Genomic DNA, 27601 nt, shown 5'->3' with positions numbered 1-27601 from the left:
AATAATTAAGTTCATATCCTCTTAATTATTCACATATGTTCTATATATAGGTAATAAAATTGATGTCATCTACATATATAATCTCTGTTTTTTAATTAATGTGTTTGTAACATTTCCCCAAAATTTTTTTTTAAAAAAACTTCAGTTAAATACTATCCCTGCACGTGACTGACTGTATTTTATTTATCAATTTCCTGTTCTCATTTTATGCTCTCCTGTTCTTATTTCTCTTTCAAAAATAATGTTTCAGAGAGCATTCCTGTATATACATCTTTGTATACCTGTCTGATTATTTCCTTAGGGTAATACCATAGTTATGGAAATTCTTGGGTCAGGAAATATGTCTTTACATCCATATCGTATGGCATGAGATGCCAAATTATCCTAAAATAAAAAAGGAGTACCTATTAATTTTTACCAGGAAGAATGCAAATTTACTAGGAATAAGATTTTTAAACCTTTTTCAATTTGATGGAAGAAAATAATATATCTTATTCTCATTTACATTTCTTTGATTACACAGTTTCATGTGATGACTATATTTCTTTTGTGAATTGCTTATTTGTTCTTTGGCCCATTTTTTAATTGAGTTGTCTTTTTGTAAATTTGCTTAATTAATTTTTTAGATAGGAGATTATTTTTAATCATTTATAGTCTTAAAAATTCTCAGTTCAATTTTTATGCATATAAAAGTATACTAACATTTTTACCTTACCCATCATTATAATAATTAAATTATATCTTAATGAGGGCTTATTTTATTACATAAATTCTTGTATTTTAAAAGCCAAGTTTTAAATTGGGAAAAAAGTCCAATTTACTTACCCTTAAAGGGTAATTAAAGAACTCCATGTCAATTTTACTACTGATTTATATTGCTTTCAGAAACCCTTTCATTGTAGACTACTTATTCACATTCACTTTTCAGTCAAATAATGTTCTGATTCCCTACATGATTTGACATAAAAACTTTAAAAGTGTGTTTATTTTTTAACTTTAAATATCTAATTGTATGATAAGGATAAATCTACTCGCTACTTCAGAGAGACAGTGTAGAATTAGTGTATTAGTAGTAAATAACACTGAAGCAGATATTACCTGAGACAGCAAACATATGTTAATGCCATCTGATTTGTTATTAGAAGAATGGCTCTTATTGTGTAACTTCCTTAAAAAGTTCCTCAAAGCCACTTGTGTGTGTGGTTTCTTTAAATGTATGAGATTAATATTTTTTATGAGAAGTGAAATAACTTTTTCTACATTTATCATACAGGGTAATAGCATTAAAGTATATTTTGAAACATGAAAATATTCCTTTTATTCATCAGTTTAACATTATTAGATTTATGCTCTTATATTTAATCTGTGCAAATTTGTATTTTACATACCCCGTTTCCCCGAAAATAAGACAGTGTCTTATATTAATTTTTGCTCCCAAAGATGCACTAGGTCTTATTTTCTGGGGATGTCTTATTTTTCCATGAAAAAGAATACGGTACACATTTATTGTTAAATGAAAATAAAGAAAATTTATTACCTGTATACGGTACGGTAGTACGGTAGTTGTCAACACAAACCAGACAAACTATGAATCCTACAGTATCAAGAATTTACTCATTTATTCAATGACAATCATGTCATCATCTTCTGGAACATTATCATAACAATCCAATTCCTGAGTTTCCTGGCGAATTTCTTGTGACTCCATTTCTTTCAGAATCAGTGGACCAAATCTCTCATGTTTAGCAATAGCACTGTCTTTAAATGAGTACTTCTGGTCAAGGTAGCGTGCTCGCAGTGCATTTGCAATGCAACTGTCAGTGATTTTCTCCCATGAATTCTTCACCCAAGTCACAACTTCTTGCAGTTTAGGTTTCACAAAGTTTCCACGCTGATTTCTCTCCATTCTATTTTCAATGTAGTCATTAATTTCCATGCACAAATTGCCTTTGAATGGCTTGCTTATTGCAATATCAAGAGTCTGGAGATAGGCCGTCATTCCTGCAGGAATCATTATCCGATCTATTTTTCTTTCCTGAAGAAATGTGTTCATGTCTTTAGTGCGGTGAGTGCTGGCTGCATCCCAGACTAGCAGACCTCTTTGGCTCCCTCGCATAACAAGCAGCAGCATTAAATCGACCCACTTCCTTATAACTGCTTGTGTGGCCCCGGCTTTTTCAGTTTCAAGAATAAAAACGCCCAAAACACATTCAATCTTTTCCTTCTTGCCCTTAGAAATGATTAAAGGTAGGATTTTAGTGCCATCCAGACGAATTGCCAAAATACAGGAAACATGTGCACTTTCATAAGCAGTGGAGGAAATGTACACTAAGGAGGCACCCCACTTTCAATTGTTGTTTGAGATGATTGGCCCATAAACACTGCAGTTTCATCCATAGCAATCATGTTGGAAAGATTGTGTTTAGAGAAGTCAGCATCATCAATAAAGGACTTGAATGCAAGTGCTCGCTTAATAACTTGATTATCTTCCAACCTAAACAATGTTGTAGATCTTCTTAAAGACAGTTCACTTCGCTGAAAGAAATTATCCAGCCAGTGTTGTGATGCTTTGAAGTCTTCGGGGGCTATGTCAAACTGTTGTGCCATTGCAAGGGCAAATTCTTGAATCTGAGCCCTATTCACAACCAAAGCCTTTGCTCTCCTGTCAACAACCCATTCACAGATCAGGTCTTGCAGCTCGGAAAATAATGGTTGCCGACCTGATCCACACTTGTGCTTTTTAGCATTTCCCTTGTCCACTTGTTCAATGAGGTTACCATACTCTGCTCGCTATTTTTGGACCAATCGGATACTCAACATCTTGTCTTTGCAGAAAGCAGTAAGATTTTGGCCCCAAGAGTCTTCCACGATTCCTTTCTTGTACTCCATGGAGTAGCTTTTTCTTTTTGCGCTCATTTCTAGGGGTAAAAAAAAGGAATTGGGGTATCAAGGTGGGGGGAGGAGGATCACTTAAAATGACACAGGGGGATCAAAAGGGGGAATCAAATGGCACAGGAGAACTGGGGGCGGGGGGATTACCATTTTAGTAACCCCTTTTGGTCCTCCTGTGTCATTTTAAATGATCTCTCTCCCCCCCACCCCTGTGCCACTGAACACTTTCACCAGACATCCCCCCTACCCCTTTATCAGACATTTACCTCCTGGGGCCTGCCTGGGGACTGGATCTGGGCTGGAGCAGGGTCTGCCACTGACTGAGAACCTTTAGTCATCATGAGGGTGGCCGGAAGCATCAGGTAGTGTCACCAGAGTCAGACCAGCACTCACCACCTTCGCTGCGTCCTGTCTGCTCTAATCCTCCTGTTCTACACGCATCTGTGAAAGTCTCCTCCTCTCTCCCACGCGCTCACCACTCACTCCGACCTCTGCTCCGCCTCCACACAGCAGTGATGTCAGGACTCCGCTTAAGGTCACTGGTTGCTAGACGCCAGTTGGGGCAGCGTTTACGGTAAATTCATTTTCATTCTGAGACAGAGCCTAGGGGGGCCTTATTTTAAAGGGGATGCCTTATATTTCACTCAGAAGGAAACCTGTAAGTAGGTCTTATTTTCAGAGGATGTTTTATTTTCGGGGAAACACAGTTTTTGTTATATTTGTGTGTATTTTTTTTACTTAAGATTATTGGAAACATTTCTATATATAGTCTTAACTAACATTTAAGTCCTAAAATATACCCATTTCATAAAGAATTTAAAAATTAAAATGACTAATATTTCACAGAGAAGGTAGCATATTTGATAAGTATAACTCCATTTTCTTTTTCTTTTTTCTTATTAGGAAAGCATTTTAATCAAAGAGAAATTACACAGGAAAGTATAATGGGCAAAATAAAATAATCTGTGATTTTTTTTTCACCTACTGATAATATTTTATAATATTTTGTAAAATATATTTTATTGATTTTGTACAGAGAGGAAGGGAGAGAGATAGAGAGTTAGAAATATCGATGAGAGAGAGTCGTCGATCAGCTGCCTCTTGCACACCCCCTACTAGGGATATGCCCGCAACCAAGGTACATGCCCTTGACTGGAATCGAACCCGGGACCCTTCAGTCCCCAAGCCGACGCTCTATCCATTGAGCCAAATCAGTCTCGGCAATATTTTACAATATTTATATCTAGTTTTTCCTGGTCTTTTTCTCTGTGTTCATACTGCACTGATTGCCTGATTTTTAATTTAATGGTTTAGCATTTCTCCATATTATTAAAAGGAACCATTTAAATAGTTAATATTAATAGTCATAATATAATTATTTCCCAGTTACTGTTTCTATTTTTTTTTAATGTTATAAGTTATCATTTCAAACAATTTTTTACAAGTAGAATCCTTAGGTTAAATGGAATGGATGATTTTTAAGGTTCTTGATATTGTCAAATTACCTTGTAGAGAAGATATAACCTATTTTGTATTATTAGCAGCCACATATAAAAGTGGCCATCTCTTTGAATCTTCGCTCACAAGGTTGTTTACATTTAATCTTTGTAAATATAGCAAGTGAAAAAACTATCTTTTGAGATATAAGTGATATATTAGGTATTTTGTTGGCTTTATTGTTTTTGTTTTGATGCCTGATTGGGAATCAAACTGGAGACCTTCTGGTACATGGTCTGACGGTCAATCAACTGAGCTACACAAGCCAGGGCAGTATTTTGTTGTTTTTAATTCACATTTTCCTATTTCTGAGGTTACAATATTCAGTGTTGTTGCTTTACATGGGATTTAGTAATCATTCTAGTAATCATTTTAGCTTATCCAATATGGCCTCCAAAGTTGTATAGGAAACTTTCTTTTTGAACACTTGCAGAAAGAATATTTTTCAATCTCCAATAAATTCATTGGAGGTTATTTTTAAAACAATGCATACATATCTAATTAGTCGGAAACAGCAGTTTAGGTCTCCACAGCAGACCCCTCCCAGACTGCTCAGTAAGGCAAAAGCCACCGGGGCTGCAAGCACTAGTTCTGTGAGTTCTGTGAGGAAGTATAGCTCAGAGCAGGGACAATCAAGACATGAGACTCAAGGCAGACCCAGCCTCTGGGGTAAGAAGTCCCCGACCACTGGACAGATGGCATGAAGAAATTTGGGTTGAACTTCACTGGTAGCAAGTCAGAGGGGAGATCCCTCCCACAAACGGGGCGTCAACAGTCAAGTCCCAATTACAAAAGAAGAACCCAAATAATGCACACAGGGGAACTCATAGAGCATCCAGCTCAGCTGAACAAAGAACCTGCACTACTGGGCCCCTTAAGATACTTTGTACATTAGGCCAGCTCACAAAGAATGGGAGGCAGAACAGTTTTATCTAACACATAGAAGCAAATATAAAGGGACGGCTAACATGGGGAGACAAAATATTACCTTGTTACCTTCCTAAAGAATATTGTTACCTTCCTAAAGAATATTGAAAATGTTCAAGTATAGAATTATCTTTTTACCTGTCAGCTTTTACCCAAAGTAAATGATAGTAACTGTGCCTATAGTCTCATTTCTAGCAAAGTTTAGCACTTTCTACTTTCTAGAATATTTTGATTACAGAAGCATAATACTAACAAACATCAAAATAGCTATCACAAAACTGCCTAGCAAAGAAGCTCTACCCCCTTTCTTCTTAGGCAAAAATTTAGTTTTATGAATATATTAAGTAATCTGATTTCCCGTGGGAACTTGAGTTCTTCTGTGGATTGCAATTAACTCAAATCAGGAAACAAGCTGTGACAGAAAATTAGAAATAGACAAAGGTAAGAAATAAACCTTACAGTAGAGAGACAAAGGACAGAGTAACTATAAGGAAAGAAGGAAAAAAAATTGTATCAACAAGAGTCTGAGGGAATTGACAATCTGAGTCCTATTAGATACCTTTTAAGAGTCTTAAACTATTCTGCACATACAGTATATTTTTAAACATTTCCCTGAAACAACATAAAACTGAATTATGTTCAGAATACATACATAGGATAGAAGTACTTTTTAGAGTTTCTTCAGGACTTATTATAATTAAATTTGGGTGGTGTCTAATTAACTGAAAATTTTATTTTATTTAAGTCAGAATGGCTTATTTCCTACCAAATACATACTAATTTTTAAAAATTGGGGGGGGGGGGTTGCTGTTGCATGAAAAATAGGTACATGATTGTTGATTTCTGATTACCTAGTTCACCTTCAACTGCATCTCCTTCAAATTATTAACCTTGGGAGGGTTTGGTTTCCTATCTAGTTATAATAGGAAGAGGCCACATTTTTAAAAATCCGATTCCTTTATGAAGTAAAAATTTAGTGTAAGTACTAACATTTGAGTTTTTGCACTTTGATTTTTAGAACAAAATTTAATCCAGCCCTGGCTGGTTTGGCTTGGTGGATGGAGTGTTGGCCTGTGGACCCGGGTGGTGGTAGGGGGGGAGAGTCCCAGGTTCGATTCTGGTCAGGACCACCTGCCCAGGGTTGCGGGCTCAGTCTCCAGTGGGAGGCATGCAGGAGGGAGCCAATCGGTGATTCTCTCTTATCATTGATGTTTCTATCTTTCCCTCTCTCTTCTTTGAAATCAATAAAAATATATTTTAAAAATTTTAATCCAATCAGTAGCTTTATGGAGATGAATTTTGATAATTTATTTTTTTAAATAAATCTTTATAGTTCAGATTATTACAAATGTGATCCTCTTCCCCCCCTCAATTGCTCCCCTTCACCAGGTTCCCACCCCACCCTCTGTCCTTTCCCCATCCCCCATTGTCCTCATCCATAGGTGCACAGTTTTTGTTCAGTCTCTTCCCGCACCCCCACTCCCCGTTTCCCTGAGAATCGTCAGTCCACTCCCCTTCCATACCTCTGATTCTATTATATTCACCAGTTAATATTGTTCATCAGATTTTTAAATTCCCTTGGTTTTTAGATTCACTTGTTGATAGCTACGTATTTGTTGATCATAATTTTTATCTTTATCTTCTTCCTCTTCCTAAATAACCTCCTTCAGCAATTCATATAATTCTGGTTTGGTGGTGATGAACTCTTTTAGCTTTTTTTTATTTGTGAAGCTCTTTATCTGTCCTTTGATTCTGAGTGATAGCTTTGCTGGGTAGATTATTTTTGGCTGTAGGTTCTTGTTATTAATCACCTTGAATATTTCTTGCCATTCCCGTCTGGCCTGCATGGTTTCTGTTGAGAAATCAGCTGACAATCTTATGGGTGCTCCTTTATAGGTCACTACCTGCTTTTCTCTTGCTGCTTTTAATATTCTCTCTTTGTCTTTTGCTCTTGGAATTTTAATTATGATATGTCTTGGTGTGGTCCTCCTTGGATTCTTTTTGTTTGGGGTTCTGCGGGCTTCCTGGACTTGTAAGTCTATTTCTTTCCCCAGGTGGGGGAAGTTTTCTGTCACTATTTCTTCTAGTACTCTTTCGGTATCTTGCTCTCTCTCTTCTAGAATCCCCATAATTCTGATGTTAGTTCGCTTGAAATTGTCCCAGAGGTTTCTTACACTATCTTCAACTTTCTGGATTCTTTTATCTTCTCCCTTCTGCAGAGGAGTGTCCTCTGGCTCTTTATGTTCTAAATCTTTGTCTTGATTCTTGCGATCTTCCAGTCTGTTTTTAGGACTTTGTATAATATTTTTTATTTCAGACAATGTTTTCTTCATTTCTTGTTGATCCCTTATTATTTCTAGTTGCTCCCTTTTCATATCCTCATAGGTCTCATTTATTTTATCGGCCTTTTTTAGGATATTGTTGAATAACCTTGTAACTGTAGTTTTGAACTCAATGTCCAATCTTTTCTTTTCCTCCATCTCCTTCCTTTGTGTCCTTCTTGTCTGCATTTTATTATAGTTGTTTCCCTGATTTGATGGAATAGCTGTGTGTACTAGGTGTTCTGGTAGAGCCCAGTAGCACAGCCTTCCCAGTTACCTGCAGTGGACAGTCTTGGTGTTAAGCCTTGCTTATTGTTGGTATCACTGGGAAGCGTTGATCTCCAAGCCAATTGGCTGAGGATCAGCAGTGACTCAGCTAGGAGGGTTTCTGTACTCTGCTTGAATAGGGCAGGGTCTCGGGGTGGCGCAGACAATCTTTGGTTCCCTGTCAGTCTCGCCTTAGAAAAGTCCTGTTCGTGGAGAGTTTTGGAAGATTGGTTGCAGGCGCGCGCGCACCTCTTTGGTAAAGGCGCAGACAAGCTTTGGATTCCTGCAAGTCCCTCCTTAGAGAAAGCCAGCCTCTGGGAGAGCTTCTGTGCTTAGCCACAGGTAGGGCGGAGTCTCGGGTTGGTGCAGACAAACTTTGTTTTCCCTTCGGCTCCTCCCCAAGTCCCGCAGTAATGGCCTCTGGCTTCACACACCTCCAAGAGATCTCTGCCCACTGCCTGACAGTCTGGCCTCTCCCTGTCTGGGGCCGTTTATCAGAGCAATAGAGTGATTCTGTTTTCCTCTCGGACAAGAAAGCCAGCCGCGTTAGCTGTTCGCCCTCTCCACGCCAGGAGTAAGCCAGTAGGAACTCAGCCCGGCCCGCCCTCTCTGCGTGCAGGAAGTAAGCCAGCAGCAATCTCAGTCCGGCCCTTCCTCTCCGCACCGGGATTAAGCCAGCGCCTTTTCGCGCACACAGTTCTCCGTACCTTCACAGTTCCTGAGGTTCAGCGTGCCTTCTCTCTTCTTCCCAGATGGCAGAACCTCCTCTCAGCCAGCCGTCTGGTGCTTCAGGGCAATGCCTCCCCTGTTTTTCAGTTCTAAATTCAAATTTGTTGTGGTAGGCTGCATTCGGGTGTCTATCCTATGCCGCCATCTTGGTTTCTCCGAATTTTGATAATTTATATTTAGCTTTTGAACCTATCACTTGGCTTTTCTAGAAAAACTAGTGGCCCAGTGCATGGATTCCTGCACATTAAAAGGAAATTAATTTGAAGAAATATTTTAATATCGCTATTCGCCCTTTCTCTAACATAGAAGTCTCAGAGATGAAAGAAAATTAGTAAAATGTATATGAAAATAATATAAAAATTGATTAATAAATAAACAACAGGATATAAGAACAAAGACATGATATAAAAACAACAAAACCATGATACAAAAACAACTGATAAAAACAATGACTGATAAGTTGATTAACTTATTCAAATTTCTCCCATTATACCACATTAAGAGTAAAAATACTTTCAGAGAGCTTGACTAATTTCCTTTGTGATGAAGTATTTACAACTTTAACATCACACCCTCTTCCAACTCAAGACAAAGCAACACACGCGATTGGCGCCAGCAAGAGCTTTATATGTATCACGCATGTGCGAGTCAATGTTTATTTTTAAATTGCCAGTGTGCATCATATGTACTGGCCAGTCGGTCACTTAGCCTTTTTTCTATTATTTTAGTACAATAGAAACTGTCCTCTACTTGGCTGATCATTTATTTATAGGTACTTAATAAGTGGTGGGATAATAACTAGTTGAAACTACTGAGATTTTATTTAATTTATAAATGGAGTACAAAGGTATTACATTTGTATTTAAAGAGAAATATGTTTTATTAAAGTAACTTTGTAGGGTTATTCTTCATTGCACACTGAAGACACTACCAAACAAATTCTACCAGTGTCTTACACATAGTACCTAGATGTTTAAGAACTATTTGTTGAATGAATAAATGAGCATTGAACTTAATCTAGCTATTAGCATTGTAATAGGAATGAACAGGCGAAGTCTCAGATGTCATTTATTAAAAAGATTCTAACTGGAAAATGTTAACCATTCTATACTAATTGCATTTATTTGTATATGGGATGCAGGTGGCGATAAAAATTATAGATAAATCTCAGCTGGATGCAGTGAACCTTGAGAAAATCTACCGAGAAGTACAAATAATGAAAATGCTAGACCATCCTCACATAATCAAACTTTATCAGGTATGACTTAGCCTTACAACTCTCCATGCTTCTCACATTCAGTTCTCTATTTTGTATAATTGTTTTTCTCTTTTGTGATAGTTTTTTCAACGTATTAAAAAAAAAAGGATGATGTCATATTTTTACTAAGCTGAGTACAACCATCTTTCTATATTCAAATAAAAAATTAGGAAAGTAAACACTCATAGCTTAATTTTAACTTGTCTCTCAGACTGTAATTATTTATTTAAAAAGCTTGCCTGGCCGGTATGGCTCGTGGTTGAGCATCGGCAAATGCATTAGGAGGTCATGGTTCAATTCCCTTTCAGGGCACATATCCGGGTTTTGGGCTCAATACCCAGTAGGGGTGTGCAGGAGGCAACTGATCAATGATTCTCATCATTGGTGTTTTTATCTCTCTCTCTCCCTTCCTCTCTAAAATCAATAAAAATAAATTTTAAAAAAATTTTAATTAAAAGCTTACAGTTGTGCATTTGTGATACCATCTTAAACCTGCTGAGTTTTGGTGGTGGTATTATTAATTAGGACATGAGAATTTTGCTTATTTAAAAAATATTGTATATTGTTATTGTTTTATAAAATACAAAGGCCAAAAATGGTATATTACTTAGTGACATATTTGGTAATACCTAGAACCAAATCTTATATTTTGTTTGGGTTGTTATATTAGATAAAGTAACTGAGCCATTTTTTAAAAAAAAAAACAACTTTATTAAGATATAATTTTTGTAGAAACTGCACCCTTTTTAAGTATAAACCATGTTTGTTAAAAGGAAGATTTTTCTCATATTTTTAAAGAGTATTTCATCTTTAGGAATGGTAATGTAATACCAAATACTTGTAATAATTTAATTCATTAAGATGTGGAATATTTATATTGGAAAATTAGTTTTAAACTAACATGTTACAAGACTATATGGACCTACTGTATTTAGACAGTGGCACTTGTATGTAATTTGTATCTCTTTATGTATATATTCAAAATACAGATACATATTTTACGTATACATATGTAATGCAAATATACATATATATATTTAGCTAAACTTTTTTTAAAATATATTTTATTGATTTTTGTACAGAGAGGAAGGGAGAGAGATAGAGAGTTAGAAACATCGATGGGAGAGAGTCACAGATCAGCTGCCTCTTGCACACCCCCCACCGGGGGCATGCCCGCAACCAAGGTACATGCCCCTGACCGGAATCGAACCCAGGGCCCCTCAGTCTCCAAGCCGACGCTCTATCCATTGAGCCAAATCGGTCCCGGCTAAACAACTTTTTATTGATAGAAATTTGCAGTTAAAGAGGTGTAGGACCATTAGCATTATCATTACCTAAAAATGAAAGACTGTGGTGTGCCACTCAAAACAATTCCTGAAGTTCTAAAACCATAGAGGCCCTCTTAGGTCAAATGTAGAGTATATCAGAATATTTCTCCCTTTACACTTTAATTTTTTTTATTTTGTAAATATACTTTTTATTGGTTTCAGAGAAGGGAGAGGTGGTGAGAGACAGAAACATCAGTGATGAGGGAGAATCATTGATGGGCTGCCTCCTGCACGCCCCCCACTGGGGATCCAGCCTGCATCACAGGTATATGCCCTGACTGGGAATTGAACCGTGACCTCCTGGTTCATAGATTGATGCTCAACCTCTGAGCCACGCAGCCATGCCTCTTTACACTTTTTTTTAAAGAAATTGAAGAAGATACTTATAAGAAAATAATCACATTCTTAGAAGTCTCTGATGAACCATAAGCCAAACTGAGGTTAAAGCATGAAGCTTCATATGATAATTCTATGTTTATTTGAACTAAATGATCAGGTAAATTGATTTGCTGTTTAGGCCCAAATTGTAGGTGGCTCTTAGTTTTCTGATCTAACAGGGAATAATCCTATACCTACAAGTTAGAGCAAATTTGCTTCAGCTTTTTAGTAGATAGCGGCTCAATTTCATGCTATTAGTATGTGCCAGTATATAAAATGATCGAGTGTTACAGAGAGGCAATCTAAAACTCAATCAATTTAGAATCTGTAAATTCATTTCTTTTCGGTTCAGTATAGTTTGAAAAATCAAGTTTATGGCAATGACAGGCTTCTTTTCTGGACCTAGGAAAACTAATTTAAATAAAAGTGTGTGTAGCGGTGGAGTTATGAAGAAACGTTTGAAAAATGTTTTAAAATAATACTACTATGTTACAGTATTAATGTAAAGTAGGAGGAATATTGCATTGTGCCAGATAAACTGAGCTGTATTTTAGTCTCCTTTCCTTGATCAGAATCTCCCATATCACCCAGGGCTAGAAAAGTCAGTGAGGAGATGGTAAAAAAAAAAAACTGAACTTCAAAACTACAGTTACCTATATTAGCATTTTTCAAACTTGAATGTGCCTAATAACCACCTGGGGATTTTGTTAAAAGGTATAAATTTTGTGTCAGTAGGTCTGGGTGGGACCTGAGAGCCTACATTTATTTCAGTGCTGCTGCTGCTGGTCCGAGGTGACACTTGGAAGAGCAGGGATCTAGATTTTTCACAAAGGTGTTAGCATGAGGATATTGTGTCTTGTACTTTGCCAGCTTCTGAATTGTTCATAATTTTGACACTGTTATTAGTAGTTTTAAATAACTCTATCAAATGTTGTGGCAAACTGCAGTTCTTTCCTGTCAAACTAATATGGAATTATTTATCAATAGGTAATGGAGACCAAAAACATGTTGTACCTTGTGACAGAATATGCCAAAAATGGAGAAATTTTTGGTAAGCACGTTTCCTTAATTTTTCAAAATTTGAAAATGTCGCTCTGGCCTTTTGGTGGCTCATGTTGTTGGAATGTCACCACAAACACCAAAATAAAAGTTGGGGGTTCGATTCCCAGTCTGGGCACATACATAGGTTGTGGGTTCAATCCCCTGTTGGGGGGTGTAGGGGAAGCAGCCAATTATTGTTTCTCTATTACATCAATATTTCCCTAACTCTCCCTCTTTCTTTCTTCCCTCCCTCCCTCTCTGTCTAAAATCAATAAAAACATATCCTCAGGTGAGGATTAAAACTTAAAATTTTCATTAATTTCATAAATGGAGTATTTCCTATTCTTCTGCCTGTTCAAGAGTTAGTAACATGAATTAGAAATTTTAACCATCAAATATAATAAAATATCCAATAAGCTAAAAATATGGAATATAATTCTTTCTCTTCTACTTATGATATTAAAGATACTGCTTAATTTTCTCATCTGTGTTAAAGAGATTAGAAACTTGAAGATAGGGAGACACTTTCAGTCATATTTCAAGGGAGATTTCCTTTCCTTTTATCTTCATTTTTACCCTCTTTTTAACAAATATTTATTGAGCTCTTACCATGTCCCAGGCACTGTACTAGATAAAAAGCATATGCATACAGTGGTGGCTTAGATAACACAATTCCTGCCATTGTGGATCTTAAACATTTTAGTAAGCCCTTATCTGAAGCTGTAAAACCTTGGGCAAGTCACAAATTTTCTGAGATATCTTTTATCTATATACTAGAGGCCCGGTGCCTGAATTCATACATGGGTGGGATCCCTCAGGGTGGTCTGCAGGGATGGGGTCCCAGCTCACATCTCCAGCCTGGCAGCCCTGACTGGCACCCCACCATGGCCTGGCGCCACCTCCTCACCTGCTCCACCGTCCCGCCTGAGGGGCAGTTGATCAGGGCCAAACACCCCACCTGGCTCCCTCAGCACCTAGGAGCCAGGCAGCGGTCCCGCCCCCCATCACCGCCACTGGTCACCATCTGAGGGGTGATTGGGCGGGTAATCAGGCCCCCACTCACACCCACTGTGGCCTGTCGCCACATGCTCACCAGCTCCACCATCCTGCTGTGGTCCTACTCTCGTCAGAATCCATTGGGGCCAGCAGCGCCTCTACTGCTGCCTGCTGCCAGCAATGCGTTGCCGACACCCGCCATGTTCCACACCACCCCCTGGTGATTATTACACGTCAGAGCAAGCAGTGCAACTCCCAATCTCCTTGTCAAATGACCGCCCAGGGGACAATTTGCATATTAGGCTTTTATTATATACTAGAGGCCCGAGGCATGAAATTCATGCAAGAGTAGCCTTCCTTCCCCCGGCTGCCAGCATCAGCTTCCCTCTGACACCCGGGACCTGGGCTTCCATCGCAGCCCTGGCTTCATCCAGAAGGAAGTCTGGTTGAATTAGCACATTACACTTTTATTATTATAGACTAGTGGCTAGTGCATGAAATTTGTGCAGGGTGGGGGGGTGTCCCTCAGCCTAGCCTGCACCCTCTTCTTCAATCTGGGACTCTTTGGGGGATGTCCAATCCTACTAGATCAGGCCTAAACCAGCAGTCGGACATCCCTTTCACAACTGGGGACTGCTGGCTCCTAACTGCTCACCTGCCTGCCTGATTGCCCCCAACTGCTTCTGTCTGCCAGTCTGATTGCCCCCTAAGCAGCCTGATTGACTCCTACTGCCCTCCCCTGCCAGCCCGATCGCCCACCCTCCCCTGCCAGCCTGATTGCCCACAACTGCCCTTCCCTGCCATGACCCGTTTCCTCCTTTGCATAATGCAACGGAGACCCCAGGGCTGTCCACCTCCATGCTGTGTGGAGCTGCAGGACCCCCAGGCCTCTCTGCAGAGCAGCCACCAGGCACCACCTCTGCTGTGCACGCAGCCATCTTGTGGTGGCCATCTTGTGATGACTTCACACACAAAGGCCACCTAGGCTTTTGTTAGTGTAGATTACATAGAATATAAAAGGCTAATGTGGAAGGGTTCCCTCCGGAGTACTAGGAGACCAGCAGGTCTATTACTCACTATGACATGCACTGACCACCAGGGGGTAGCATGGAATGAAGGCAGGCCTCGGCTGGCAGCCAAGGAAGGGAGGCCCTGGCCAGCAATTAGCAGACAGGAAAGGAAGGCCCTGGCCAGCAGCCAGAAGGCCCTAATTGGCCCTGATCACTGGCCAAGCCTAGAACCCCTACCCATGTCGAATTTTGTGTACCAGGCCTCCAGTCTTTAATAAGAAAGTATTTGAGTAGTTTATTTCTATGATACAACTTAACCCTTAAAAATTATAAATATTTTATTAGTTGTAGTTTTCATCTATTTTATTTTTACTCTGTGGAGCCAGAGCACTGTAGGTAGTCTAAATATTTTTGTTTTTAACCTAAATTTAAGTCCAAAATTGTTTTTTAAACAGCTTTATTGAAGAATAGTTTATGTAAATAAATTACACGTATTTTAATGTGTACAATTTAATAAGTTTTACATATGTGAAAGAAATCACCACCACAATCAAGATATTCATCACTCTTAAAAGTTTGTGTGCTTTGTAATCTGTCTTGGCCCACATCACCACCAGGCAACCATTGATCTGTTCTCTGACTCTGTAGATTAGTTTGTGTTTTCTGGAGTTTATATAAATGTAATCATACAGTGTGTGCTCTTTGGTTCATTTCTCTTGGTACAATTATTTTAAGATTCATCCATTTTGTTGAACGAATCAACATTTCTTTATATTGTTGATAGATCCTATTATATTAATTTACTCTAATTTGTTTATCCATTCCTGTGTTGATAGACATTTGGATTGGTTTCAGTTTTTGGCTATTACACATGAATTGCAATGAACATCCATATACAGGTTTTTAACTTATAGTCTACGTTTAAGTAATATTCAGCACTTAATATACAGTATAAGAAACTTACAATAATATACTTCCATTTTGCCTTTTTAGTTTTATGTTCTTATTATACATTTTTCTTACACCTATTTTATAAAACACTAGAGGCTGGTGTATGAATTCATGCACTCGGTAGGGGGGAAGGGTTCCCTCAGCCCGGCCTGTGCCCTCTCACAGTCCAGGAGCCCTTGGGGGATGTCTGACTGACAGGGAGCAGGCTTAAGCTGTCAGTTGGGCATCCTTAGTGCTGCCATGGAGGCGGGAGAGGCTCCCGCCACTACTGCTGTGCTCACCAACCAGGAACCCGGCTTCTGGCTGAGTGGTATTCCCCCTGTGAGAGTGCACTGACCATTAGGGGGCAGCTCCTGCATTGGACATCTGCCCCCCTAGTGGTCAGTGCACATCATAGCAACCAGTCATTCCACCGTTTGGTCTATTTGCATATTAACCTTTTATTATATAGGATAGTGTTATTTTTGTCTAAAAAGTTAATTAGTTTTAAAGACATTTCAAATTTTTTAAAACTCTTACATATTTAGCAGTGGAGATATCATTGTCACATCCCTATATGTAAATACATGCTTTCATTTTTATTTCTTTGTGTAGATACATTATTTTCATCTGGTGTCATTTTTCTTTTGCCTGAAGGATTTTCTTTACCATTTCTTGTGGTGCAGATCTGTTGATGATTAAATCTTTCAGCTTTCCTATGTCTAAAATAATCTTAGCCTTAGCTGGTTTGGCTCAGTGGAAAGAGCATCAGCCTGTGAACCAAAAGGTCTCAGGTTTTATTCTGGGCAAGGGCACATATCTTGGTTGCAGGCTCTGCCCCTATTGGGGCTTGTTTCTCTCACATTGATGTTTCTCTCTGTCTTTCCCTCTCTCTTCTACTCTCCCTAAAAATCAATGAAAAAATAGCCTCGGATGAGGATTAACAACAACAACATAAAATAAAATAAATTAAATTAAATAATCTTATTTTGTCTGTTTTTGAAAGGTATTTGTACTGAGTGGTTTTTGTAGGTTGATTTTTTTCCTTCAGTACTTTAAAGATGGTGCTTCATTTTCTTCTCATTTGCATTATTTCTGACAAGAAATCTGCTGTCATCTTTTTCTTTATGCCTCTGTATGTAATGTGTCTTTTTTCTCTGGCTGCTTTTAAGATTTTCAATATCATTGGTTTCAATAATTTGATTATGATATGCCTTTGTGTGGTTTTCTTCATGATTCTTATGTTAGGTGTTCACTGAAATTCTTGGATTTGTGAATATAGTTTCCATCATACAGAAAATTTTCAGCCATTATTTTTTAACTAATTTTTCTGGGTCATTCTCTCCTTTTCTTTATAGGCTCCTATTATACATATATTAGGCTGCTTGAAATCCTCCCACAGCTCAATGTGCTTTTTCATTTTAAAAATTCCTATTTCTCTCTGTATTTCATTTTGTATAGTTGCTATTTCTGTGTCTTTAAGTTTACTAATCTTCTGCAATGTCTAATTGCCATTAATCTCATCCAGTTAATTCTTTATCTCAGACATTGTCATTTGGGGCTCTATAAACTTGATTAGAGCTTCTTTTTTTTTCTCTTTTTTTTCTTGCATCTTCTATATTTTTAGTTAGCTTTTGAATCAGTAGAGTACATTTTTAATAACTTTTAATGTCCATGTCCCTGATTTTGGCATCTATCAGTTTTGGATCAGATTTGAATGGTTGATATAGCTCCTCAATTTTGGTTATATTTTCCTGCTTTTTTTACATGTCTGCTAGTCTTTGGTTGGATGGCTGGCTTTGTCAATTTTATCTTATTGGATGCCACATATTTTTATATTTCTATAAGTCATCTTTATTCTGATATGTAGTTAAATTATTTGGAAAGTTAGATCCATTTTGGGTCTTCCTTTTATGATTGGAACAGTCGTCTGTCTAGGTCTAATTATTTCCCACTATAACACCCCATATATTCTGAGTTTTGAGGGTTTTTTTTTTAAGCTTGGCCAGTAGGAATAGGCATTATTTCTGGTACCAGGCACAATATATATATATATATATGTATATAAAAGCCTAAGCAACCATTATAATCTGTTGCTATGATGTGCACTGACCACCAAGGGGCAGACTCTCAATGCAGGAGCTGCCCCCTGGTGGTCAGTGCGTTCCCATAGCCAATCTCCCATGGCTGGCCAACCTCCCATGGTCCCTCCCCTGGTCAGCCCTGATCGGGACTGGGCAAGACAGCCCTAGTGGGCCAAGCTGAGAGACCCCGCCCATGCACGAATTAATCTACTGTGCCTCAACCACTGAGCGACATGGGCCAGGCTGCACAACTCATTTTATAATTTATCTACCTTATTGCCTTTCATTGTCATTTAAAGTCTTTATATGTATCTTTTTATTTCTACTAGATTGTAAGTTTCTCCTGAAGACTAAGCATAATACACAGCTTTTTATAAACACCTGTTGAATGAATGACGTAAAGGTCTACTTTGGCTTCGTGTCCCTTATTTACTTAGTGAAGCCAACAGGAGAACACTGCCAGGTTAAGTAGTCTGAGTTACTTCTTTGTTCAGATTTTGAAAGAATTTTTCTGTTAGTTTATACTTCTGAAGATAAACATGTGAGAGGAAATGCTAGCTAAATCAAGGGAGAAAAATGGCTTACTCTAGTATACTAGCAATTTTTGAGTACTTACTGGTAGTTACCTGCCTACACTTACATTCTTCCAACTCCATACCTCCCTCATATAAAGGTATATAAGGGCATATATATTTAATCTGAATAATTTTTGTTTCCTAATTCTTATGTAGCCATTGGTGCTCATCTCTGAAGGGTATTAACATGTCATGGCAAATGAATTTGCTAAAAATATTCTTAGGTCATATATATATATATATTGTGTCCATCTGGGTAATAATGTCACAAAGCAATGCCTGGCTTCCTCTCCCCAGCGACTAGCCTCCTTGGAGTTTCTTCAGCCCAGGAAAACGACTTGCTTTATAGCCAGGTGGAAACATTTTACACTGTAACCAAGTGTCTGTGAAGCATTTTCCTCTGCCTCATCTCATTTGATCCTCACAGAAATCCTGGAGTAGGTAGATAGGAGACTCACTGGATCCTAGTTTCTTTTCATTAGCCAGAAAATGGAGAGTTAGAAAGCTTAAAAACTTAACCCAACTGAAAAGAAGTAAGAAATGGTAAACCTTGAAAATAACTTAGATTTTCTCACTGCACAGAATATAGTCAAACACTGCTGCAGTTAAATATTTTACCCTTTGTTTCTCCTTGTGTGATGTACAATAATAATCTGCTTTGGGTTGATATTCACTGTTGTGTTGCTAACAATTACCTGAAAGAGAAGTTGGGTGCTTCACTGGGCTGGCAAAAGTTCAGCTAAATCAGAGAGCAGGTCTAATTAAGCAAGTTTATCTATATACTAGAGGCCCGATGCATGAAATTCATACAGGGGTAGGCCCTCAAAGCTGCCCCAGCTTCATCCAGAAGGTTGTCTGGATGACTGGACAGTCATTCTGCTGTTCCGTCTAATTAGCATATTAGCTCTTTATTATACAGAATATAAAGGTCCTTGCTGGCACCAATTGCATGCTTGTGTTTCGATTTGTCATTGTTGATTATGAATTTGGTTGACACTTCTGTTATAGAGAAAGGGTAAATAGCGATATTAAAATATTTCTTCTAATTAATTTCCTTTCAATGTGCATGAATTTGTGCACTGGGATACTAGTTTATAAATATTATAAAGTTTTAACTCTAAAATTTTTCTTTGGAATCATAGGTGTGATTAATAAATATTATTCAAGATTCCTGCATTCCTTAGAACTATTTCTCATGTTTGCCCATGTGGTCATAGGCAGTAAATGGTGCAAAAGTCTTAGGGTGGTCACCTCATCAGACAATTTGGGCACTATTCAAACAATTAAACCGGCAGTCAGCAGTTTCCGGCCTGGTCATTAAATTACCCAGAGCCTTTGTTTTCAGATTTCTGCTCCTTGATATGCTGTGTCTTTCCAGGCCAAGCATGTGCCTGGGGTTTATTGATTCATTTCCTGTCTTTCCCTTTCAATGGTAACATATTAGGATGCTGGCTCTGGGATTAAAGGGGGCTTTGTTTTAGCCAAAATACCTTTAGACACTTGGTTACTCAGAGAATCTAAAGGACAAATTTTGTGGCCTTTGCTTACTATCCTAACAACATGAAGATAATGTTAGAAAAGTTGTTTATTTGCCTTTTATTATGAGTTTTAATAAACTTTGAAGATTTTACTCACTTTATAACACCAGTAAGATTCTAGTTTACATTTTAGTTCTTTGGGTTTTGTAATTATTAACCAGGATCCTAGTTGCAGTACTACTTAAATCTATATCCACTTCAATTTGTTCCATCATCCCTTTTGTTTGGATCTTCATTTCTCACTTGAACAAGCAGCCTAAGATCTCTTTGCCTACAGTTTTGTTTCTCTTCTAAATCATCTTTCATATTTCTGTCAAAATAATCTTTCTAAAATGCAGACCTGTCAGTTTTAAATTTAAAACTAGAGGCCATGCCGAGACCGGTTTGGCTCATTGGATAGAGCACATGTGTCAAACACAAGGCCCGCGGGCCAAATCCATCCCACCAGGCCTTGCAATGTGGCCCGCACCGCGCTGTCATCACTGCACTCCGCTGCGTTTCCATCACAATGACAGTTTATGACTGTTCAGTAAACCATTCGGCCCGCGATTTAGGCTGGATTTTAGATTTTGGCCCCTTCTCTGATTGAGTTCGACACCCCTACTCTAGAGCGTTGGCCTGTGGACTGAAAGGTCCCGGGTTCGATTCCGGTCAAGGGCATGTACCTTGGTTGTGGGCACATCCCCGGTAGGGGTTGTGCAAGAGGCAGCTAATCGATGATTCTCTCTCATCAATGTTTCTAACTCTCTATTCCTCTCTGTAAAATATCAATATAAATTTTTTTAAAAAAACAAAAAAAACCTAGAGGCCAGGTGCACAGATTTGTGCACTGGTGGGGTCCATTGGCCTGGCCTGTGCCCTCTCGCAATCTGGGACCTCTCAGGGGATGTTGGACTGCCAGTTTCAACCTGATCCCTTCAGAAAAGACCAAGGGTCTCTAGAAGGCATATAAGATCTTTGGTTAATCTCTTCCCACCCTTCCCTCTTCCCCTTTTCTCTGAGATTCATCAGTCATTTTTATGTTTCCATGCCTGTGCGTTGAGTGTCCCTGGTGGTCATTGCACGTCATAACTTCCAGTTGGACCATTCCACAGTGCCTTTGGTATAGAATTGGTATAATGATGCAGCCCCTATGTGCCTTTCCAGTCGCATCCCCATCACATCTTGTATGAGCTTTATAGACTGAGCATGATCTACTGTGCAGATGTGTAGGCGAATGTTGCTTTCACATGCCTGAGGATATACAGGATATAAAGGTCCTTGCTGGCACCAATCGCATGCTTGTGCTAGATGTCTGCAGAAAGATCATTCGCATGCTTGTGCTAGATGTCTGCAGAAAGATTAAATCTGTGTATACTTCAGAACGGGTATGCAGATGTTGAATTCATGCAGATTAAATAGACTGTCCTTGGATATAAAATTTAGGATCTTTTTTTTTTGGATTTTTATTAGGTGCGTGTAAAACTGTTACCTTTGAAGAGGTCAGGTCTAATTGGATTATTTGTAAATCTTTCTGGTTAACTTTTAGGGAGACTAATAACTATATGAAAGAGCCAGCATGATTCATGACTCAAAAATTTGTTGTTGCTTTCCCCCACATCTTTGTTTGAATTGGATTAAACATTAAAAGAAAAGTCTGGAATAAAGTCTGTGTGCTAGTCCTAGTTCTAACTTCTAAATAAACCTCTGGAGCTAGCCACATGTTTCTGAACCTTAGTGTCTTCTGAAAATGAGGGGGTTGTAAGGATGAGTTCATTAAGTACTATGTGCTTGATACTGAGACTAGTGCTGGGTTTAAAAGAAAAAAAAGAAATGATTGGTTTAGCCACTGCAATAGAAGAGATCATAGTCAATTTTCTGTGTCTAGAAAGCTGATGTATGTAAATTTCAGGAAACAGAGTTTAGTTTGTGAATATTTGGTGAATAAAATGGATTAGTCAGAGATGACTAAATATATTTTTAAGCTTCATATATTTGGAAATATAAGCCCTTAATTGAATAGATAACATTTTAAAAAGTAGTCAAGTTTTTCCATTAACTCCACTTTTAATTTCAGCTATCTTCTACAGATTACTGGCATCCTGCCTCTAGTTATGGTTCAAAGCCAACATTCTGTGCTGTGAGCAGTGAGCCTCTCTCAGGTCTGGCAGCTGCAGCTGCAGCTAGGCTACAGGGAAGGGAGAGAGAAGCATCAGCTATTCTGATCTGGCCATAACCATACCTAGCCAATTCTATTCATGTAAGGCTTTTGGCAGTCTGTGTTTTCTGTTTCTTTCAGGATGAATTTCCATTAAGTGAATCATACTATTAAGGAATCTCAATAAGATCGAATTAATTAAGAGTAAGTTATTTCTTTGTTTGTGAAAGGGGAGAACTAGAGATAGATTTTTATCTACTAATTAAGGTGGTAAGAGGGATAGATATCCTACTTAGGATAAAATTAGAAAACCATAGTCCATGTAGGGAATAATCTTTTCTTCCTATTTTGAAGAATATTCTTTCTGCTTTCACAAAGCACTCTGTAAGATCTATTTCTGAAAATGCCTCCACTGTATCCTCATACATCAATAGATTCTGTGATTGTGCTGTTGCTCCATTGTCTACTAGTGTAAAATTGTTTATTTATTTCTGTGAAAGCAGTATTGTTTATTGAGTATCTGTTGTATAACAGACATGGTTCTAGGTGCTCAGAACACATCAGTGAACATGGGTAGTCACTGTCCTCTTGGAGATTATATTTTAGGGAGAGTGTATCAGTTTGGAGGGATTAAAAGAAAATTATTATGCCAGTGTTTCAGAGAAGGAGGATACAAAAGCCAGGATGGGGATGAAGATTTGTTCTTTTATAAAAAGGTGTCAAGAAGAGCCTTGGTGATACACAGTTGTGCAGAAACCTAAGGAAAGAATCCTATATAATAAAGCCTAATATGCTATGTGACTAGTCATTTGTTCAACCAATCAAAGCATACTACATTAATGATATGCTAAGGCAGCTCAACTGCTCTCTATGATGTGCAGTGACCACTAGGGGGCAGATGCTCTGACCAGTAGGTTAACTTGCTGCTGGGATCCAGCCAATCAGGGAATTAGTGAGATGAGCCGGACATGCCCTGGAGCCCTTCTGCGATCCCTCCTCAGATGGCCAACCTCCCTCGTCTCTCCCTGTCCCTATTATGCACTAGTGGAGTCCCTCAGTATAGCCTGGGCTTCTTGCAATCCAAGACCCCTCTGGAAATGTCGGAGAGCTGGTTTCAGCCTGATCCCACAGGCCAGGCCGAGGGACCCCACAGTACACGAATTTGTGCACCAGGCCTATAGTGCATAATAAGAGTAAATTTTTTGAGGTCATACATGCCTTGAGATCTTGCACATTTACTCTAATACTTAATAGTTGGAATACAATTTTAAGTTGGAAATAATTTTCCTTCAGAACATAGTTTCATTGTCTTGTAGTTTTCAGGATTGCCTTTGAAAAGCTTAAACTGATCTAATTCCTGGTCCTTTGTAGTGAATTACTGTTTTCTGTCTGTGAGCTTGTAAGATCTTATCTTTGTCCCCTGTGTTCTGAAGTTTCATAATGATATTCCTTGGTACAGGTCTGTTTTGCTTCATAGTGCCAGGTTATTTGTGGGCCCTTTAAATCTGGAAACTTATATCCTTCTGTTCTGAAAATTGTCTTCAATTACTTAGTTGAGGTTTTCCTCCCTAATTTTCACTGTCTTCTCTTTCACAAATGCCTGTTTAATATTGATCATACTGGACTCACCCTCTAATTTTCTTCTTTTTGTATAAAATTATTTTATACAAAATAATTTTCTTTTTGATATCTTTGTCTTTTTGCCCCACTTTTTGGTGGATTTCACCATTTTTCTTCAACTTTTCTTTTGCTGTCATATTTTTAATATCTACAAGTTAATTTTGTTCCCTGGTTCTTTTGAAATAACAGTCATCCTTTAATTAAAGTTATTGGTGATATTGGTTAATAGGATCATATGGTTTCAGGTAAAAACAACAATCTTCTTTTTAAATTTTTATTTTTGAGTGTTTTATAGGTGTCCCCTTTTTTATTCCTATGGCCCCCTCTATCCGGTTCCTGTCCCACCCCAAGCCTTCACCCTATTGTCTGTGCCCATAGGTAATGCATATATGCATATAAGATTTTGGATTAATCTCTCCCTAACCCCCCTTTCTCTGAAATTCGTCAGTCTGTTCCATGTTTCCATGCCTCTGATTCTATTTTATTCATCAGTTTATTTTGCTCATTAGATTCCTTATTCATTTATTTTGATTTTTAGATACAATTATTGATAGATATGTATTTATTGCTATTTTATTGTTCATATTTCTTCTTCTTTTACTTCTTCTTCTTCCTCTTCTTCTTTCTTTTAAAGAATACCCTTCAACATTTCATGTAATACTGGTTTGTGGTGATTAACTCCTTTAGCTTTTTCTTGTCTGTGAAGCTCTTTATCTGACCTTCAATTCTAAATGAGAGCTTTGCTGGGTAGATTAATCTTGGTTGTAGGTCCTCGCTATTCATCACTTTGAATATTTCGTGCCACTCCCTTCTGGCCTGCAAAGTTTCTGTTGAGAAATCAGCTGACAGTCATATGGGCACTCCCTTGAACTGCTTTTCTCTTGCTGCTTTTAAGATTCTCTATTAACACTTGCCATTTTAATTATGATGTGTCTTGGTATGTACTTCTTTGGGTTCCTCTTTATTTTGGACTCTCTGTGCTTCTTGGACTTGTAAGTCTATTTCTTTCAGGGAAAGATTTCTGTCATTATTTCTTCAAGTAGGTTTTCAGTATCTTGCTCTCTCTCTTCTCCCTCTGGCACCCCATGATGCAAATGTTGGTTCACTTGAAGTTGTCCCAGAGGCTCCTAACACTATCTTTATATTTTTGGATCTTTTTTCTCTTCTCATTGGGTGCTTTTTGCTTTCTCATATTCCAAATAGTAGAGAATTATTGGCATCCTCTACTCTACTGTTGACTCCCTGTAAATTATTCTTTATTTCAGTTAGTGTATGTTTAATTTATGACTGGTTCTTTTTCATGTCGTTGATGTTCTCGCTAATTTCCTTGAGCGTGTCACTTGTGGATGTATAGAGTTGTAATCTTGTATTGTCTGAAGCTGTCCACCAGGTGCACTGGCTCTGGACTTCCCAGTAGGTGCAAAATCAGCCACTGTCTGGGGCTACCCGACAGGAGCTACCAAGCAATCTCTAGATGGCTGCTATTTGTACTGAGCTTGTAAATACCCAGGTGAGGCCAAGCTGTGCAGCAAGGCAGGCTGCTGCTAGTGCCGGATCATAAGTATGGGGCATGCTGATACCAGCTGCTGCTTGTTTGAGAGATTTTAGGAAAGTCTGAAGCCTGAGCCAAGACAGGTCATTCATATGGAAATGCTGCTACAAACAGCTTGGGTAGGGTTGGGGTCCCAGGGAATCCAGGGTGGAGTGAACAGTATGAGCCATGATCATAAAAACTCAGATATGGCTTCCAGTCAGCTCTGGTACGGGGGAGGTCCCAATACAGGAACAATGACCCCTCTAAGCACTTCCATCTGGGAGAAAGCTGTCTCTGAGTTCCTGCCCTGATGCCAGACAATCCAGTTCCTTCCAGTATGTTTCTGGTTCCCCCAATGCTACTGCAGGAGCTCAGAAGGATCAAATCTGAGTAAGTCCGTGTGCCTAGATCCCCAACAATCTCCATGTGACTTAGCCACAATCCATGCTGGTTTTTACAGCCTAAAGTTATGGAGACTTCTCTTCCCAGCTCTGGGCCAGGAGGTTTGGTGTAGGGCTGGGACCACTTGCTTCTCAGAGGAGGCCTCTGCAATGGAAATATCTCTCTGTTTTAAAAATATACCACATGTGGGTATTGGACCAGCCAGTTCCGTGCCTCTGCCCCTCCTACCTGTCTCAATGCGTTTTATTCTTTATTTCTCTAGTTTTAGACTTCCATTTAGCCAGCCTTCAGGTGATTCTGAATGATGGTTGTTCTATATTTCAGTTGTAATTTTGATGTGGTTGTGGGAAGCAGTGAGTATCAGCATTTCCATATACCCCCATCTTCGTTCTTTCCTCAATAAAAATTATTTTTTATTTAATGATTTTACAATGTCTTAGCTCTCTGAGAACAACAATAATTTTGTTATATTTTCTCTTTTTATAGACTCTTTTTTCTCCAAGTTGATTCTTTTCTGTTAATGTGTATGTTTTGATCTATAAATTTTATGTTAAGAGATTTCTTTAGAAATTTAGATTACTGGGTATATTTGGTTATCAATTCCTAGTTAACAGCAAGAAACCAAGAGCCAGTAGATGGGATTTGTCAGCTATAAGTGTTACTGTAAGAGTAGTCTGACTGTTCTTTTACTGGAGATTCTCTACGTTTGTACCTTTATTTTGAGTTGGTAGAATCCCAGGAGAAGATTCTTCCAGTCTTCTCCCCAGAAGGTAAAAGCCTGGTTGCCATAGTTTTGGCCTCTTGGGGAAGGAAAGCTGAGGAATGTCAGTATCCAGCATGCATGTTTACCTAATCCCCTTGTTTTCCATGTGCTGTACCTGTCTTCAATTGTGCCTAGGGTCCTTAAGTCCAGAAACCCTGTGTTTTACTCTCCCAAGAGACTAAGCCTGTAGATTTCTTCTGGAGTACTACCCTAAGTTAGGGTATTTCTTCTGGAGTGTACGTCTCATTTCTCTAATTACACAGAATGAGAGATGAGATCTAGGGATTGAATTGCTCCTTAACACATCTTCAACAGATCACCCTTGTTTTAGCTTCACTCACACCAAACTTTCAAAGTTCCTTGTGCCAACAGTTCCTGAGTCTTTGTGGAATTCTACTAGTTAATTACATTGATTCAAGGCCATTTTCATTACTGAGGCTTCAGTGTTCTTGAGCCATTTGAGGTGTGTATTTTAATAGTTAGATTTTTTTGTTTGTTTCCAAATTCTTAAATTATTCTTTTTCCAATTTTCTATTCTTTATTTTTTAGGTGTTCTTAGATATGATAAATTCCCACATTGGGTGAAGATACTAAATGTATACATTTTTATATGTTCTTTTTTTTTTTCTTATCACTATATTTTTCTTTAAGTACTTGAACATAGTTATATTAACTCTTTCAGTGTCATTGTCTGATACTATTGTACTAGGTGTATCCAGTACAGGAACAATGACCCCTCGATCGGTTAATAATGCAGATTTTGTGCCAAAACCGGTTTGGCTCAATGGATAGAGTGTCGACTTGGGGACTGAAAGGTCCCGGGTTCGATTCCGGTCAAGGGCATGTACCTTGGTTGTGGGCACATCCCCAGTAGGGGGTGTGCAAGAGGCAGCTGATCGATGACTCTCTCTCATCGATGTTTCTAACTATCTCTCTCCTTTCCTCTCTGTACAATATCAATAAAAATGTATTTTAAATAAATAAATAAATAAATAAATAAATAATGCAGATTTTGTAATAAAAAAGAACATGATAGCCGAGAGACCGGTTTGGCTCAGTGGATAGAGCGTTAGCCTGCGGACTGAAAGGTCCTGGGTTCGATTCTGGTCAAGGGCATGTACCTTGGTTGTGGGCACATCCCCGGTAGGGGGTGTGCAAGAGGCAGCTAATCGATGATTTTCTCTCATTGATGTTTCTAATTCTCTGTCCCTCTCTCTTCCTCTCTGTAAAATATCAATAAAAATATATATATTTTTAAAAATGATAATTTCAAGAGAAACATCAAATATGCTTCATTCAAAATAATGTTTGTCACTAGCTACCCATTTCCCCCAACTTTCAGGTAATTTGTGGATACTGTCCCAATAGAACTTT

At 38.4% G+C, this 27601-nt stretch overlaps 1 protein-coding gene across 4 annotated transcripts in view; it reads left to right on the top strand.

Annotated features, from left to right (window-relative positions):
• SIK2 (salt inducible kinase 2) overlaps positions 1-27601 on the top strand; it is a 114307-nt gene that overhangs the window by 6924 nt on the left and 79782 nt on the right. For 3 of the 4 annotated variants that reach the window (XM_036427723.2, XM_036427719.2, XM_036427724.2), the window contains exons 2-3: positions 9775-9891; positions 12585-12648. In XM_036427723.2, the coding sequence (XP_036283616.1) occupies positions 9775-9891; positions 12585-12648 (181 nt within the window). Of the gene's footprint in view, positions 1-9767; positions 9892-12584; positions 12649-27601 lie in introns of all 4 variants that reach the window. The other variant, XM_036427720.2, reaches the window with a different exon arrangement.

Source organism: Pipistrellus kuhlii, unplaced genomic scaffold, assembly GCF_014108245.1.
Source record: "Pipistrellus kuhlii isolate mPipKuh1 unplaced genomic scaffold, mPipKuh1.p scaffold_m20_p_9, whole genome shotgun sequence".
NCBI classification, from domain to species: domain Eukaryota; kingdom Metazoa; phylum Chordata; class Mammalia; order Chiroptera; family Vespertilionidae; genus Pipistrellus; species Pipistrellus kuhlii.
Note: the sequence above shows the minus strand (reverse complement) of the source record. Positions and strands in the feature narration are given on the sequence as shown.